This window comes from Erpetoichthys calabaricus, chromosome 3 (genome assembly GCF_900747795.2).
Source record: "Erpetoichthys calabaricus chromosome 3, fErpCal1.3, whole genome shotgun sequence".
Lineage (NCBI taxonomy): Eukaryota > Metazoa > Chordata > Cladistia > Polypteriformes > Polypteridae > Erpetoichthys > Erpetoichthys calabaricus.
This window is the reverse complement of record NC_041396.2, coordinates 242,754,842-242,773,548: the sequence shown is the minus strand read 5'-3', so window position 1 is coordinate 242,773,548 and position 18,707 is coordinate 242,754,842. Positions and strand designations below refer to the sequence as shown.

Here is an 18,707-nt window from a genome sequence, read left to right as displayed (position 1 = left end):
GATGTTTTCCATGCTGTCAAAAGCCTCCGGAACAGCAAGTCAAACATGGTTGAAAGTCCGGTGAGTTTCCATCATTTCTTATTTAGCTTCCTCCTTGGTAATTGTTCCCAGTGATTTAATATAATAGAAGCATAATGTTTCAGCATGGATTTATGCCAGGATTGACATCATATATGTAATCTGTCTTTTAAAATATTTTTCCACACAATTTGGGATTTTCAACACGAATATACTACCCATAGAAAGAGGAATGATGCTGAAATTGCATATGAGAGAAACCTAAACGTTTGCATTTGAAGCATTACGTTCATAAGAATCAACTGAATTAGACAGCTTAGAAATATTGTTGTAACTTACCATGTTTCAAAGAAAAATATATTTATTTACCAGGCAAAAGGACAATAACAAGCCTCTTTGTTTCCTCACAAATGCCATCTCCAAAAATCAACATAAATGGTGACAGTCTGCTCAACCTCCTGAGGGTGAGCTTTTAGCCTTGGAGACTTCATGTTACAGTGGTGTGAAAAACTATTTGCCCCCTTCCTGATTTCTTATTCTTTTGCATGTTTGTCACACAAAATGTTTCTGATCATCAAACACATTTAACCATTAGTCAAATATAACACAAGTAAACACAAAATGCAGTTTGTAAATGGTGGTTTTTATTATTTAGGGAGAAAAAAAAATCCAAACCTACATGGCCCTGTGTGAAAAAGTAATTGCCCCCTGAACCTAATAACTGGTTGGGCCACCCTTAGCAGCAATAACTGCAATCAAGCATTTGTGATAACTTGCAATGAGTCTATTACAGCGCTCTGGAGGAATTTTGGCACACTCATCTTTGCAAAATTGTTGTAATTCAGCTTTATTTGAGGGTTTTCGCATGAACCGCCTTTTTAAGGTCATGCCATAGCATCTCAATTGGATTCAGGTCAGGACTTTGACTAGGCCACTCCAAAGTCTTCATTTTGTTTTTCTTCAGCCATTCAGAGGTGGATTTGCTGGTGTGTTTTGGGTCATTGTCCTGTTGCAGCACCCAAGATCGCTTCAGCTTGAGTTGACGAACAGATGGCCGGACATTCTCCTTCAGGATTTTTTGGTAGACAGTAGAATTCATGGTTCCATCTATCACAGCAAGCCTTCCAGGTCCTGAAGCAGCAAAACAACCCCAGACCATCACACTACCACCATCATATTTTACTGTTGGTATGATGTTCTTTTTCTGAAATGCTGTGTTCCTTTTACGCCAGATGTAACGGGACATTTGCCTTCCAAAAGGTTCAACTTTTGTCTCATCAGTCCACAAGGTATTTTCCCAAAAGTCTTGGCAATCATTGAGATGTTTCTTAGCAAAATTGAGACGAGCCCTAATGTTCTTTTTGCTTAACAGTGGTTTGCGTCTTGGAAATCTGCCATGCAGGCCGTTTTTGCCCAGTCTCTTTCTTATGGTGGAGTCGTGAACACTGACCTTAATTGAGGCAAGTGAGGCCTGCAGTTCTTTAGACGTTGTCCTGGGGTCTTTTGTGACCTCTCGGATGAGTCGTCTCTGCGCTCTTGGGGTAATTTTGGTCGGCCGACCACTCCTGGGAAGGTTCACCACTGTTCCATGTTTTTGCCATTTGTGGATAACGGCTCTCACTGTGGTTCGCTGGAGTCCCAAAGCTTTAGAAATGGCTTTATAACCTTTACCAGACTGATAGATCTCAATTACTTCTGTTCTCATTTGTTCCTGAATTTCTTTGGATCTTGGCATGATGTCTAGCTTTTGAGGTGCTTTTGGTCTACTTCTCTGTGTCAGGCAGCTCCTATTTAAGTGATTTCTTGATTGAAACAGGTGTGGCATTAATCAGGCCTGGGGGTGGCTACAGAAATTGAACTCAGGTGTGATACACCACAGTTAGGTTATTTTTTAACAAGGGGGCAATTACTTTTTCACACAGGGCCATGTAGGTTTGGATTTTTTTTTCTCCCTAAATAATAAAAACCATCATTTAAAAACTGCATTTTGTGTTTACTTGTGTTATATTTGACTAATGGTTAAATGTGTTTGATGATCAGAAACATTTTGTATGACAAACATGCAAAAGAATAAGAAATCAGGAAGGGGGCAAATAGTTTTTCACACCACTGTTGTTGTTTGTCATAGCAGCTGATTCTTGAAGAACAGTCTATAGTACCACACTCCACAGACCGATGAGAACATAACTTATGTGGAGTATTTACACATAAGGTATTTGTGCCTTTTTAGGGGTGAAGATTTACAATAGCAAGTTATGTACTAGAAAAGATATGACATGTTAAATGTTGATGGGAGCCTTTAATGTGGGGAGTGTGTAATTTGAAAACATTCCTTTGTCATGTCTTTACTAATAGTGCATACCTTAACTGTAACCTGAGTTAATGCATTCTAAGATACTTGGCTATATAATTTTATACATCCTGCCAATGACGGATTAAATGTATTGTCTTTTGTGCTAATTAGAAAATATCAGCAATATACATTGTTTTCAGGAACATTTCTGTGTTTGTTTTATTGTGTTCTCTTTTTCTACTTGTTTGATGTATAATAAAATCTGATCATATTTTATGTGAAATTAATGCAGAAAGACAACTGTAAAGGACACAAACTTTCTAAAACCATTATACTGTATATTAAACTGCCACCTCTAGTTATCACTTCTTTTTGACATATTTTTTAAAAGGCAGGACCACTTTTTTTTTCTCCCCTATTTGCCTTTCTTTGACTGTCCCAATTTCTAGTTTAGGAAGACCTAAATTTAGAGAAGTGCATACGTTGTACAGCTTTATTATTTTATTACTCATGCCATGTTTGGAGTATAGCTTTCCACTTGTAGTATGTGCTGTCAAGCTAAGTGTAATGGTAAGGTGATATTTTAATGGTAGTCTGTCAGAATTTAGCATGAATTTACTTGATTTGCAGTTAATTGGGTTGGGGGAAAGGGGTTGTGGCATCTTGTATTTCTCAGAGAATTGTTCAGATAATGCACAAGTATTTTCAGGACATAGATTTCATAAGATTCAAGATCCATACTTGTGCCAAAAGCAAAATGCTGGCAATTTCGGTGATGAGGAACACCCAGTTTACATTTAAGGCTGCAAGTGACACTAATTGCCATGGTATTGACCTCCTTTTATTTTAGGAGCAGTACCGTTTCTGTTATGACTTGGCCCTGGAGTATTTAGAATCATCCTAATTTGGGGAGATGTTGGAAAGAGTGAAAGCATTGGATATGTATAAGAATATGGATTACAAGAAGATTGAAGAATGAGGGAGGCCGTCCCTGAAATGGACCTTCGCTTTGAAGCATTAGATATTCATTCTTAATATGCTGGGAATTATAATGTAATTCATCTGTAAATGTCTATACATTGTATCAAGCAGTGTTCAGTGCCACATGATTAAAACCCTGCTAAGGGTGGTATTTGCTTTGCTATGGTTTAAATTTATTTTTTTATGTGCGGCCATTGTAAAAGACAACACTAAAGCCAAATTGTTGCATGGGTAAATATGTTTTCTATGTTATTGTTGGTTTATTTTTTTAAAACAATGGAGGCAACACAAAATGAGGACTTGGAACGATTAATTGTAAATGTGTTTAAAAAAAGAAAAAAAAATCTGCAATGTAACATTGGCATAATAACATTTGTAATGTGCAATGATGGCTGATTCATATTTTTTTTTTTGTAGCAAATCTGAATCATAAGCCAAAGACTTTGTGTAAATATGTCTATATGGACAAAGCACATTGTTTGTATTTATTGCTTGTTCACATTCCCTTTTGAAGGCTGGAGAAACAATCCTTTGTAATTTTAAGTTTGCTTATTTGTACTGAATTTTTTATTTGCTGTAATGGAAGAAATGTTAACATTTTATGTAGTTTATTTTTTGTATGTCAGCACAGCAGGTACACTCTTCAAGAGTTTATACCTGCACATCTTGTTACTGTGGTTTGATTTTATGTAAATGCTTTTGACCTTTAGCCTTGCAGATAAAATTCTAACGAAGGAAGGACACTTGTGCCTCTCTTCCATCCAAATGTCATTTTCATACAGACATCTATGTGGTCTGAACAAATAAAATTCATATACGGTATGTTCAGTGTTCAAATCCAGCTTGTTCCAGGCTTGTTTGAATTTTACTATTTCATAAGAACAAATAAACAGCCAAGTTTACTTGAAAGGTATTGATGAGCATTTGCATATATGGAGTATGTAAAGAGAAACCATGTTGTTAAATGTGCTGTTCCAGTTATGTTTATTTTGATGTTGATCCCTGTTGGCTTTTGACTGTATGAAAAAAATTTTGAATAAAAAAATTTGAATTTTGATTATGATTCATAACATTTAATTTTCAGTGTTTACCACCTCCTTTGGCATTAAACTGTACTGTTAAATTTGGACATCAAACTTTGAAAATGCCTTTGTATATGTATTAAATTAGACAGTCGGGGCAGAATAAAGGTAAAAATTTTATTCAAAACTAGTATCCATCCTTCTGTGGGCTATGTTTGCAGTTTCTGAATTTTCCCAATTTCTTCATTCTCCTTTAGACTTTATGATGATTAATATACTTTTGACTATTTTAACTTGAAAGCGTTTTAAATATAAACATGATCAAAGATTTCTGCAGAAATTACTATTTGGTTTAGAGAGGATGCATCTTGTATTAAAGGCTTAAGCAAGGCTGAACCCCATCCTGTGCCATGTAGCACTGACAGAAAGTGTTCATTTTAACAAAGACTGTTGATATCAGTGCACTCCAGTTTGGCCCTGCAGGTCTTTATTGGAACCAATTTGAGCACACAGCACAACCTTTGCATCTTCATGTCTGGATTAATTGTGAGAAGGAGCAGCCATATATTGTAAAATTACAGCAACAGCGAGTTCATGCCTTGACGTCAGCATCACAAGAGTGTGTTGGCCGTTTTTTGTTTTGCTATTATTTTTATTAGTTAATAGTCAGACTGATTAAAAAAAAAAAAAAAAACACTTTCTTCTTTGTTTAATTGTCCTCATTTCTCATCCTCTGTAATTCACTTTTTTTTCCTTCCTGTATTTTAACCTATTGCTTGTCTGTGGTATGGCGGGCCACAAATGGTGCCAGATACTATACTTAAAGGTCAGGGAGATATATAATATGAATATTAATATATGAGAAAAGTCATGGGAGAATTTGATTTTAAAGATAAGAAAATGCTGGAATAGACTATAATTAATAGGCTATAATTAATTTAATACAAAAATCCCACAAGTCTACTCGGAACGTAAAAGTTAGTTGTATGAACACATGCAGGAGCTTCTCTTATCTGCCTGGCCCTAATTTAACTGCATAATTGGCTAAAATGTACAGAAATATAGCAGTATGTAGGATTTTTTTTTTTTTTTTTTTTTTTTTTTTTTTTTTTGCTTTTAGCATTTTTTAAACTGAATACTTAGCGGCACCAGAAACCTCTTTGTGGATTGGATCATTAGAGCAGACCCTACTTTCTTTTTCCCCACACAATCTAGTTCACATTGAATGATGTTGCATACAGTTTTGCAGATTCATACTTAAAATATGTGGGTGGCATGTTTGCTAAAACTTGATTTTCTTTATTTTTTCCCTTCTGCCAGAAACTAAAGCAAAGAGATGTTTTGTTTGTTGTCTAAATGTGCATTCTGATCTCTGAATATTCTAGAAAGTTTATTCAGAGAATAGAACTAAGAACTTTGTCCAGATGAACTGAATCGTTAACCTGATCTCTGTCAAGATCTGCTAGAAACAAGGTTGGCATTATTTTATTTTCTTAGTATTTCACATTTGAAACTTATTAATAGCTGATAAAGCCATTTTTTCTGAAAGGATTCCAACAAAAGTAGGATTTTTTTTTTTGTTCTATACACTTGTCTTAAATTTAAATTACATTTTTAAAAAAGCATACAGGCATGTAAAGCTGCCTTCTTTTCTTGCTATCTTGTTCATTTTGTGGTTTGTTTGATTCTCTGCAAGTTCCGGAGTATGTTAGCAGTGTTCTTCGACCACAATGTCAATTAAGACAAAGCAAAAACTGACTGCATTCAGTACAATGCAGCATCTTTGAGAAAGGCATCAGTCTTCACATTGACATAAATATAATTAATCAGAAAATGCTTGATATCTTTTTAGGTTAAAGGTATTTTCACTTGCAGGTTATTTCTTAAGCATATACTGTTGAGAAAATCATCTCATGAAAATGGCTTTGTCACTGGAGCAGTTTATTTCTTCATTGGATTGCAAAACTCTTCCCAGAATAATACAGATTCAGTCAGGGATCTATTTTCAAGGTAAGTGACTTCCAAATTAACAATTAATTCCTTCTTATGAAGACTATTGTGTTTTAATTGTTTGATCAATGAAATGGAAAAATAAGTTTGTATGTAACAATGGACTTTTGTTATTTACAGAAATCTTTGTTCTGTTACCCTTGTAATGGTAACTGTGCTTTTAAGCTGCAATGTCCTCTTATATGCTTCTATTTTCAATAAATTCTCAGTTGTGCACAAACATCTATAGATCGGTTCTTCAGTTCTTGTTAATGGCTCAGAGTTAAGAAGCTATTAACTTTAATTATACTAAAGAGGCAAACTATCCAGTCTGCACAGTTTCTTAGCATTATGGCTTGCACTGGAAACAATATGAAATTGTAAGAATGTATGTTCAAAGTATTGTATATGTTTATGAAAGACACATTAGGCAATAAAGGGATAGCGATTGTAAACAAAAAAAAAGCACATAGACTTTGGGAAGAAAGGACTGCACTGGTGTTTGCAAAATCAATAAATTAGTTTATCTTAAAAAGGAATAATGCGTATCTTTAGAAATTTCTCTTTATTTTGAACAACCAGCCAATACCTGCTGTGTACATAAGGATTAAAAACTAAATTTACAAATAATTAAGCGTGATTTTATTAAATGTATGCAAAATACTTAACAAACGTGGTTTGTGGCGCCAGCACATCCATGCTGTTGGGGAAAAATAAAAAACCCCACTGAGGATGGAGCCTTTCTAAGAAATGAATGAATAATTGCATTAAAAAGCCTAGCATATACTGAGTTTACTTATTATTTTCTTTTTGATTTAGTTTTTCTTTTAATAATCACAGATCCTTATTTTCGGCAACATTCTCAGGATGTCATTTTGACTGAAAAAAGAATGCAGTTTACTTTTTGGCCTAATTCTGAATGTGACCTTCTGGCGCAGTGAGAGCCTTTTGCCCATTACTATTAACTGAATCTCTACAGACCCACAAAAGACCATCAGGATTTGACTTTTTAAAGTTGACACCTGGGCTTCCCTGCAAAACCATTTGTGCAGCATACATAGCATTACTGCAATCTTTCAGCACGGATAAAACTCCAAAAAGTAGTCTTTTTGATTTGATATGCTTCCAAAATATTTTCACATATTTTATCCCTTGAATAAGTTCTGCTTTGGGACTATGACAACCTGGTCAGCCTACCCATATTAGTTGTTCTTCTATGAGGTACTAGTTTATCATGTTTGGAACAATTCCTTTTAATATACTGCACACCTTGGGCCTGCACAGTCAGCACTGATAACATGAGGGCCAATACTTATCTGGCTGTCCAGTCATCCTTGGTGCTTTTCTTTCAACACAGGCCCAGACTTATCTATATTTAACAGTTTGATCTAGAATAGAAAAGTGACACACTAAGCAAATTCTTTACAATGGTTTTATTGTAAAGCTGAGCTGTGTTGCTGTTGGCTGGTTGTGTTCTTAGAAAAACTGAAAACCAGATTCTTGAGTGTCAGTTGATGTTTGTCTCTCTTTGCCTCTACTTGTCTGAATTTCATCATTGATGCGTGTTTATTTTTGGTTTTACCAATGTTTTTCACCATCCTCGCTGCTTTGTCAGGAAAATGCAAATTGCCCTCTCTTCTCCTTAGTATTTTTTTTTTTTTGGCCTTTTCCTTAAAACGTTAAACAAAATGCGTGCAACCTATATTCTGCTGAACTGTGTTGAGCAGCTTCTTATATTGTGTGTTTTTCAGTGACTTCGGCTCACTTTTAAAAATCTAAAAAAATTGCGATTTATCCACAGTCTCAAATGACCATGGAGGCTACCTGTGGAAGAGTTCTCTCTTGTTTTTATTTTAGACCAACTGAGGTATTCTGCTTCATAAATGGTAATCCTGTTTGTTTTTATCTTTAATGTTTTCAATAAGCACACATGATCTTAAAGAATAAAACATGGAAATCAGTTTTCAAAAAGAAGTAATGAGCATGTTGACGCCAGATCTCTCAAGTTTCTATGTGCAGTTTAGATTGGATTTAAACATTTTGGGAGGTAAAGAAACCAGGAGGGTGAACACAGCAGTTAGTAACAGCCTTACAGGCACCCAGCCCGTATTCCGTGCTCAGCCTAGTCATAAAGGTTCTCTCTCCGTGTCTCTTTATGTTTTCCCTCGCATCTCAAGGAAGTGCGGATTAGAATAATTGATGTTAGAGAGTGAGGTGTCAACATGTCCCCAGTGAAGGAATGCATTTGATCAATTTGTGTGTGCTTCAAAGAGGAGTACTGACTTCCCAAAATCTCATACTGGGAAAAGAAGAATCCAAAAATGGATGAGTGGCTTCTTAAAGTCAGATTTCTACTTGTGTGTTTGGGTAATGGTCTCACTTTTATTTTGATCGGTCCAACCATTGAAGTCAGCTAAAATGTCCATTTCTTTTGTGCCACATTCTCTGCTGTTAATATCCGGTCCTCTTGAGGTGTCTCCTGACATTTATATCTTCTTTTCAATGAAACATCTGCTTTATATTTTAATCAGCTAGATGCTGGATATTTTAACCCTAAACTACTTGCACTGGTGCTTTTTGTACACCAATCTGTTGTTTTTATCCAACGTCCTTTTACTTGAACCTACTGACAGCATCCGCCATCTGTCGTCAGCTTGATTCACTACAAGTACAGTGTTGCAATGGTTTCCCTCCAGTGTGCCCTCAAGCCGGTTTTATGAGTGGATGCTCAGTCACAAGTTCCATGTGGTGCATTTGGTACACCGCGCAGGTACTTAAATTGTCTGCAAAGAGCATTCAACAACTGTGAAAGTGAAATATGATACATGTGCAAATCTTGCAGTGGATGAAAGTTAGGTTTATTTTCAGATAGTTCTAGACTGTGTCATACTATTTAGTAATATGGTATTAAATGACATTAAAAACATGTACAGTTTAAAATTATTGCAGTGTTATATTACAGCATGTATATAAATAGCCATAAAGTATACTGGGCGAGTTCTTATGAGATGAGAAATGGTGCAAGTAGTTTAGAGTTAATATGAATCCTTCTTATAATGTTCTTTGCTTTGTAAAACACCTTGTTATGGTTATTGCAAATAGCATAATGTAAAACATGTGAGTGCCTAAACAGGCTGCATTTGAGAGAGTCAACAGTTAAGATTGTTTTGTCAGTGAACAAAATTGAAGACTGTGTGCAAACAAGCCTTATTTTATAGTACCTTTCCAGACTGAACCTAGAATGTTGACACCTAGAGCTATACACAGCAAAATCACCAATGTCAAACTAACACTTTGTGTCAAAGTAATCCCTAAAGGTGTGTGTAAGGAAAGAGTGGACCCTTATACAGTATGCACCTAAAGTGTTAATAAAACACTGACTGTTCTGAGTAACTGTTAACCATCACCCATATAGGTAAATGCCATTGTCATTTTAGGCCCCACATGTCTGCTACCTTGCTGTAAACTTCACCTGCATCTTTGTGTTCTTTTTTTCTTCCTTTTATTGCTGATAAGAGCGAAACTGCAGAAAATGCAATGTTACAAAAGATAGATTTTCTGTTGGAATTTCAAACGTACAGTAAGCTCTCATTTAACCTGTTTTGTGCTACCAGCTGTTTAAACTCCAGCAGATGTAATTCCAGGCTCCTCCTGGGATGTCAAAGCTCCATTTTATTTTTCATGTATTTCTACCTTTTTATTATACTGACTTTGCGTATTTGATTGTGCAATGCTTTTTGATCTGACAAGCCCTAATATACAGCAGTGCTAATTACAATACATGATTTAAGTCATCTATTTTCTTAAGTGCTTACCTGCAGAGTTGGAGTATATTACTAGCAGCATTGGTAGAAAGGCAGGAATACACATTGAAGAAGCTGCAGTTGTTAATAGGACTGTGATCCTCTGTTTGCCTGCAGCCATGAGCATTTTCTGTCATGTGACATCAATAGTCATAATCGAGTTTTTACTAGGGAGAATGAGACACAACAGTAGTTCTGGTGAAAAATGTGTTTTTATTAAAACAATCAACAAAGTGTGGAATTATTGGAAAAATCCAATAAATACGTTCTATAAATAGCTACATCCAAGGATAAAATCTTGGTCAAGAATCCTCTCTACTGCTCACCTGGGCTGAGATCTCAGTAAATGCGGTCCACCTGGCTCATATCCCAACCAGCTCTTTTTGCGACAGCTGGAACACACACCAATCTGACTCACTCATTCTGACCTGAGTGATGATGGTAATGTCCCCAACTCCCCAGACTGAACTAAACTGACAACCAGAAAAATCTTTTGCACTTTAATTTTTCCAATAGACAAGACCACTTGATCTCCTTCAAATTCATCTCTTTAAGCACATTGTGTTGTCATTGCTTTTTTTTCCAGTTTCCCTTCATTTTAATTTACTTGACTGTTTTATTATGCAATTAAAAGATAACAATTTAATAATCCTGCTTAAGGTTATAGTAGATGGAGCACTTCATTATGGAACTGTGAAACTTAATTTTCCATTTGGGAGCCATTTTTGTAAGAGTGGCCAGTATGGCTATCCATGTCTCCAGGCACATTATTAGTGTTACTTTTTATGGATGTTACTGAGATGTTTTTCATGAATGATTTGATGGTGCACGTTTCATTGTCAATGCAAGTTGCATCTTCAAAGTTAGGCCAGGACTGACCGTTCATCTGACCACTTATTTAAATCCTTTTTTGCTGATTAGTCTTCAAAAGTAGCCAGAGTTAAGACAAGCTAAAACAGGAAAAAGGCAGAAAGCAAGCTTGGGTGGGACAGCAGAGAATCACAGTGTAAACCTTATGCTTGGCATGTTAAAATTCAATAATTGGCTCAAAAAAATGGAAACTCCGCACAGGAGGAAGTGATCTGTGAGACATGTAGATAATGCTACTTTTTATTGCCACATATCATAGAAGTGATCAAATTTCAGTTTGACTCTGGAAGCTGGCAAAACAAAGAGGAATAGGTGAAGGAAACAGAGGGAACAAATTGCAGTCATTGTTGTCAGGGTGCCTTATGATAATATTGAGACCCTGGGCCAATCCTTTTATTTAATGAACTGTTTAATATTTCATCAATGCTATATTTTAAACAGTTTTCTGTGCTATTTCTCTGTGTTTCTCCTTTTTCCTCACTTCTGTAATTTTACCAAATTAAAAAAAAAAAAAAAAACCTATACTGAAATTTTGCTCTTTGTAATATTTGGAATTTTAGTGCTTTAAAATAATTTTTGGATGTTGGATTGTCTTATGTTACCTTAAATAAGGAAACATGTTTTATGTAACCCAAAACACTTAAGTGTTGGTGTACTCACACTGGCGATTCAGGCTGAGCATGTGAATTGTATTTGGGGAAAAGGAGCTGCAAATTCCTTTCTTAACATCATTTGTCCCTGTAAAAACCTTCTCCTACGTTCAGCACGATTAACAACAAAATGCTGCACTGTACACTCAATAAATCTGTAAGAGGGTAGAGCATTATCCTGCCCTACATGACTCAACAAAACAACCACAAAAAAGTACAATCATTTTGATATGCATGCAGTCACTCGAAGTTCGGATCTTGTTTTGGCTTTACTCTAGGTCACGTGGCGATGGCAGAGGTGTGCTAGGGCCCAGAACACCAAGTACAGTGTGAGTGCAGGCCAGAGGGGGGCAGTTGCGCTTGGGCATGGTACGGAACAAACGTGCACAGTGTGAGTACACCCTTAAGTGTTCCTGCTGTAAAAGTAGGCTCAAAAAAATAGCAAGCTGCTATATTGTCATATTTGAAAAATTACAATGGACATCACAAACACACCACAGAGTTGGAAAAGAAATGCAGAAATAGCAAATTCCACTGCTCCCCTGGTGGACCTGATCATACAGCTACACCTCCTTGCTCACTGCTAACTCATATGATCTCTTGGGACGGGAAGCTGATATGTTCACTTGCAAAGATGCAGGAAAAGTCAGCCTTCACTTGGAACATCAAGAGGTGAAAGGAAAAGACTGAAAAAACTGATGGCCAATCTCACCTCAGAGGACAAGGCTGTGTAGTTGGGTCACGTTCTGTGACCAGTGTTAAAGTGGTATCTGATATGCTCCCTAATATCCAGAGTGTAGAGCTGGGTGAGAGACAATGAAAATGAGGAAATCCCTTGATGATGTTGGGGTGGCTTGATTAACATCTAACATTAATGGAAGGTGAGGTAGAGCACCATTTCTTTTTATTATTACTTTTTTTTTTTTTAAGTGACAGTGTTTCTTACTATATCCTTCTTTTTATCTTCCTGAAAAGCTTTTTAAAAGGAATACTCCTTCTGGTAGTCAAACCTCAGATCCCAGAGCAGCAACGTACCAACTGTTAGTAGTAGCCAATAGTTCATTCATTCATTAAAAACTTTTTAATATCATGGATGAGCAAATGAAAAATATCCCTTGGAACCCTGTGATAGCCAAAGCTGCTGTTGTGTATAACTAAGCACTGACTGTACTGAAGTTTCCCTTTGGGATTTTTCAACAAAGTTTAAGAATGTGAAAGTACAGTATAGAAATAAGAGTAAGGAGTGCCTCAGCTAAGCGGATTTGTTTGTTCTGTTAATGGCATGACATTGACATACTTTAACACAATTATTTACTGTATCTTGACCCCAGAAAGTAATGATGTACAGTGCACCCTCAAAATTCACGAGGGTTACGTTCCTAGAGCACCCATGAATTTTGGATGTGGTTAAAAAAAATGTCTATTGTTATAGTTTAAACCATAATACATTACCTAAAAATAAAGAATGTAAAGGTAAACCTGTATACTGTACTGCATCTCTGGACGCCAAATACTTTTTTGCTGCACTTTAAGTAAACATCACAATTCACAAAGAAAAAATTTAATTTTAATGGAACTTTTTTTTTATGCAAAGAGCATCACAATTACTGCAACACTGATCATTTTACACACTGCTAATGAACTGTAAAAACTATTTAAAATAAATTACTGGAACAATATGTACAAAGTGCAACTGATGCCATGGATGAATTTCAGGAAATCACCGAGTCAACTGTGCTTGAACTGGCTGCACTCAACCACACAGAGGTATACGCTGACACTGGCAGGCTAGTCTAGTGCAGCGGCTCAATCCCAGAGACTGCAGGGTGTCACACTTGGGTCACAGAATTGCACAGAAACACAGGAGATTGTAGAGACAGAAACTTTATTCAAACACTTCAAACAGACATGTCTCTTTCAGAAGTAAAATCAGCTCAGTATGCAGCTAATTCTTGATTAAAGAATAGACAAACATCATAGAGGAGCACATTGAGAGCGGGACCCCCAACAGGAGCAGAGAATGTCTGGGGGAGGAGAGAGAAACAAAGCAATCAGCCAAAAAGGACACGTGCTGTTCAGACTCTTAAGGAGAGGCATATCACGCGACAGAGCAGCCGCTAATCCCAGCAAGAAAGGGAGCAATTTGAAAGTAGTATCGGCATTTTTTAAGAGGGGCTTTTTGAGGAGCGTCTGTGTCTTCTAGGGGTGTGTTCAGCCCCCCTACTGACAAGGGGCTTTCAGTGGTCATGAGCTGGCTGTTCGACGAATGTACAGCACTGACTGATCAGCTCCTGCGTGCTCGCAAATGGCACTGGAAAATGACTATAGCTGGTTGTGGTGCTTTAAGGATTAAGAGGAACAAAACGGAAAACACAAGAACATTCCGCTGGAGATGCCACGCTGACGTCCTTTGACCCCAACAGCCCCAGCACCCTCAGCAGATGACTAATCAGAGCCACTGTAGGGACTGCTGGGAGTTGCAGGTTAAAATTCTATTGGATACTTCACCATCCCAAACCCTGTTCTCTCTACAGTACAGTATTGCCATGAAAAAAGCCATGAAAATTGCGGAAGATATTTGCAGTTTCCGCTAAGTTATTAGATAGGTTCTAAGGAAAAAATCTGCAAATGACTGAGGCTGCGAACTCTGAACCGCAACTTCGCTGAGGTCTACTGTATTGCATTGTATAACTCTGGGCTCTGTAACAATAGCTCTAAAGAAATATGGATTCTATCTCTTTGGCTTTATATTTGAGAAGTTGTGGGAGTTTCATGTTTACTTAATGGACTTGGAAGAAAGTTATTACTGTCTTCATCAAAACATCTTGAGGAAGGCTCCTTAAGCATGTGGGGTTCCAGGGTGACTGCTATATGCTATTCTTTGGATGCCTGGATTTACTGTGCAAAGGTTGCATTTGTAGAATTCTTGTTACGTTGAATTTGATCAGTATGGTTGTAGAATTGTGATGAAGGGCTTCTTCTTAGCTTTCCTGTTAGTTACTTTTAAGTCATTGCTGAGGTTTGCACTGTGTCTAGTTTGGGAACTTAAGAGTTACTTCTTGCTCTTGACGATGTCCTTTTGGCCTCATCACACTCTGATATCTGATGCACCCTGGAGAAATTTACAACCCACTGTGATATGACCAAGATAAAGATTAACACCTGAAAATCTCACCAAATGATTGTCTCCCTGTACAGAGTGTTTTGACCTTTGCAGATTATAAGGCAGCAACGAAACCAGCATTTGTGAATTGACCAACAGGACTAGCTTCACGGGCATCATGCTGGATTATGTTGGTGACACTGAAGCCAAGACTCGGGGCAGAGTATTAGATTTATGTCTATGCATCCAGCCCACCCCACCTGTAGATTTGAGCAGTAGGTAGGAATTAAAAACAGTATATATATATATATATATATATATATACTTTGGCTACAAGATGCCCAAATATTCTCTCATTGCATTGTTGGGCTCACTGTCTGAGATAGAATGAGAAACTCAACAGGAAAAGGGTCATTTGGAGTGGACTTATTGGTACTTTGGATTCAGGACATGAAGTTGGGATTCCACTAGGACCCTCACCAGGACAAGCGGATGGAAGTGAGGCATGGTGATTTTTGTTCCTAATTCTCATACAAAACACGTATCAGGATTTTTCAGGATGTTGCTTGACAATTTAAACTGCATTGTTTTCTTTATGAAGCTGCTGTGTTTGCATTTATTTGTAATTCATATACCTTTATAAGCAACATTTTGCATTGAGAACTGTAACACTAGAAATAAAGCACAAGCTGGCTAGAATTACCTTGGAAAAAGGTGGCATAATTTAGTAAATTTAAAATACTTTCATAAAGAGTGTTTAGCCTCAAAACTGCTTACATGCACATTTCTCAGAACTGAATTTGAAATGCCATTGCTTAAGACTGTAATCTCCCCACCAGCAGCATGTAGATGTTTTCGTTCTTTGACTTCTTTTTCTGCTGTAATTTCATTTATTGAATCTAAGCATTTTTGAAACTGAATTTAATTTGTCTTTTTTTCTGTGGTTGTGAAGAGAAAAGTTTTCTCGACTACAGCTGGGTTCTGATTTGTTTTTATCTTGGAGTAGCTTGAAATGATCAGGTTTGCTGCTCCTTTATCAAGCACAAGCCATTATCTTTTATTTCCGTTACCAAACTAGATGGAAGGGCAGATAATGTCAACTCAGCTAACTTAAAAGTTTGTAGCCTTATTGGGCATTTGCACTGTGGGCCCACCCATGTTACAACTTTCCTTTATCTTTCTGTTCCTTGATTTCACAGTTTGTGGCCCACTGGGAATTGTCGCAATGGCCAGTCCAGCTGTGTCTTTGCATCATTCCCAGTATTTCCAATGTTCTTGAATATTTTGTGCAATGTGTCCTTTGTTTTGTGTGTAAGGAAACTCCTTTCTGCTTATTGTTTATGTGCAGTAATGATTAATAAATGGTGGTATATACTGTCAATTTTTCAGCAAAACCTAAACGTAGCACTAAGAAAAAAGGTGAATGATTTGATTACACAACTAGAAATCACAGAGCAGGATGTATTTACGCAACTTCTCAGAACAGTTTCACATTTCCAAGTTATCGAGAGCTCACCTTTCGACAGCCTTTTAATGTGCTGCCCGACAATGCCAGTGTGGCTATATGGATGGTTTCCTGGTTGGACACGAGTTCAGCTGCAATCTTGCCTCATCTGTATTTTTAGATTCCAATGGACAGACAAGCCCCAGTTCTGTTTTCACAGATCAAAATGCCTACTTTCTTTGCAACCGCAGTGCATGTGTTGTACTTACAGCCTGGCGTTCATTTATTTGACACACACGGTCTCTCTGACTTAAGCCAAAATCTGACCGGTTTGCTTTTGCTGCGGTGAATAGCAGACTTTTGCCTAAAGCAGTGTTGCCTACAAATTTCTGGTGCTCTCCACAACTGTTTTAAGATTACATAAATGTCTTTGCATCCTACGAACAATTACACTCCAAATGCAACTTTCCATCAACACAATTCTTCCACTACCTCCAAATTAAAAAACTTTGTTAAACAAAACCTGCCCAATTGTCCTCGCCTCCCACCAGCCTCTATTCCGTAAAAAATATTGATCAGTCTTGAGGACTCAGACAGCATTTCTGTAATATATAAATCCTTTTTACACTCCCTCCTTTTCAAAGATCCCAAAGTACAGTGGGAAAAGGATCTCTCACTCAACAGTTCAGAAAATGAGTGGAAGGCAGCCATGCACAGAATTTGCTCGAGCTCCATATGCGCAAAGCATACAATTATTTAACTAAAAATTATATATTGAGCACATCTGTGTCATTTAAAATTGTCCAAAATGTTTCAGGGCAAGACCCAACCTGCAAACGTTGCAATCAAGTTCCAGCCTCATTGGGACATATTTTTTGGGCCTGCACCAGATTAACATCATTCAGGACCAAAATATTTAAATGTCCTTCAGACAGCCTCAGCGTGTCAATCCCTCCTAATCCACTAACAGCTGTGTTTGGTGTTCTTCCAGATGGGTTTAAAGTGGAGAAGGACAAACAAACTGGAATTGCCTTTACTACACTATTGGCACGGAGACTTATCTTGCTCAACTGGAAGAATCCTAATTCTCCTATTCTAAGTCCGTGGGTAACTGATGTTTTATACTATTTGAAACTGAAAAAAAATCAAATTCGCACTTAGAGGATCTGTACAAAACCTTTTCAAAACCTGGCGGATCTAATCAATAACATTTTAGAATAAGCATTTAAATTGAGGAAGTGGATTCTCTTCCCTTTTTTTACTCTCTTTATTTGTATTTATTTATTTACTTACTTATTTTTCCTGCTATCAAAGTTTTACTTTGTAGGTCTAGCTCTTTTTCTAATGGGTGGGGGTTGATTTGTTTCAAACCTAGTTTTGTAAAACTTGATTCATTTGTATGGAATGTTATTTGATTTTAATAAATTCAATAAAATGTTAAAAAAAAATTACATATATGAAGGGTATGACTGAAAATCTTTTAAAGTTAAGTAGTGTAATGCTGGCCTTACTACCAAAGAGGTGAGAGCAGCCAAAACACCTGTTGGATTTTTAGGAACAGGTTATAATGGTAATGACAGATGTGGAAAGAGTTTGGTGAGTTCATGGAAAATGACTTTGATAGTATCAAAGTGATTCTAGCTGTCAGATGACACAGGATGGGAAGTAGTGTTTTGTCCATAATGTTTATAGCACAAGTGGAGTGGTGCTGACCTCACCCCAGATATAGTGGGGCGGTGGAAGGAGCACTTGGAGGACCTCCTGAGTTCCATCAACACACCTTCATTTAATGAAGGAGAGCCTGGGGTATCACCCATTACTGGATCTGACGTTACTGAGGTAGTTTAAAAAAAAAAAAGACAAAACTCAGTGGTAAGGCCCCATGGGTGGATGATATTCGCCCTGAATTCTTAAAGGCTCTGGATGGTGTTGGCCTAACTTACTCTTTGACATTGTGTGGCCCTTGGGGAAAGTGCCTCTGGATTGGCAAACTGGGGTTGGTGTTTCCCAGCCTGAAGAAAGAGGGTGGAGGGTGTATTCCAACTTTAGGGGCAATCACACACCTCCGCTTCCCTGGGAAGGTCATTGTCAGGGATCTGAAAAGGAGAATCTGGCTGTTATTTAAACCTGTGAACAATGTGGATTTCGTTCTAGTTGTTTAACATTAGACAAGCTTGTTCCTGACACAGATTCTGGATGTTTCGTGGCAGTATGACCAATTAGTCTTCATGTGTTTTGTGAAATTGAAAATACATAGGACTGTGTCCTGTGGTGGGTGCTTTGGAATTATGGGCTACCAGGCCTACTATTGCAGGCTGTTCTGTCCCTGTTCCACCAGAGTAAAAGCTTGCGTATTATCGTACGATTTGTGAGACTTACCAACTCTGTGTACTGGATTGGTCTACACCTGTAAGTTTAACATACTCAGAGATCCTGTTTACACAGTGATGTTTAAGTGATGTCCTACTGCTAGTCACTCTGTAGTATTCCACACAGGATCCCCCCACAACGTACACATACAGATCCTAATCACA

General features: G+C 37.3%; 2 protein-coding genes across 16 annotated transcripts in view; both read left to right on the top strand.

Annotated features, from left to right (window-relative positions):
• ptprk (protein tyrosine phosphatase receptor type K) overlaps nt 1-4,349 on the top strand; it is a 615,224-nt gene extending 610,875 nt beyond the window's left edge. For all 15 annotated transcript variants that reach the window (XM_028797925.2, XM_051924122.1, XM_028797923.2 and 12 more), the window contains 2 exons: nt 1-60; nt 3,162-4,349. The exon at nt 1-60 is cut by the window's left edge and continues 76 nt beyond it. In XM_028797925.2, the coding sequence (XP_028653758.1) occupies nt 1-60; nt 3,162-3,215 (114 nt within the window). In that variant the 3' untranslated portion in view covers nt 3,216-4,349. The remainder of the gene's footprint in view (nt 61-3,161) is intronic.
• A 1,733-nt stretch (nt 4,350-6,082) lies between these two features.
• Nucleotides 6,083-18,707, top strand: part of themis (thymocyte selection associated) — a 127,337-nt gene continuing 114,712 nt past the window's right edge. The window contains exon 1 of the mRNA XM_028797915.2: nt 6,083-6,324. Within this exon, the coding sequence (XP_028653748.1) occupies nt 6,228-6,324 (97 nt within the window). The 5' untranslated portion in view covers nt 6,083-6,227. The remainder of the gene's footprint in view (nt 6,325-18,707) is intronic.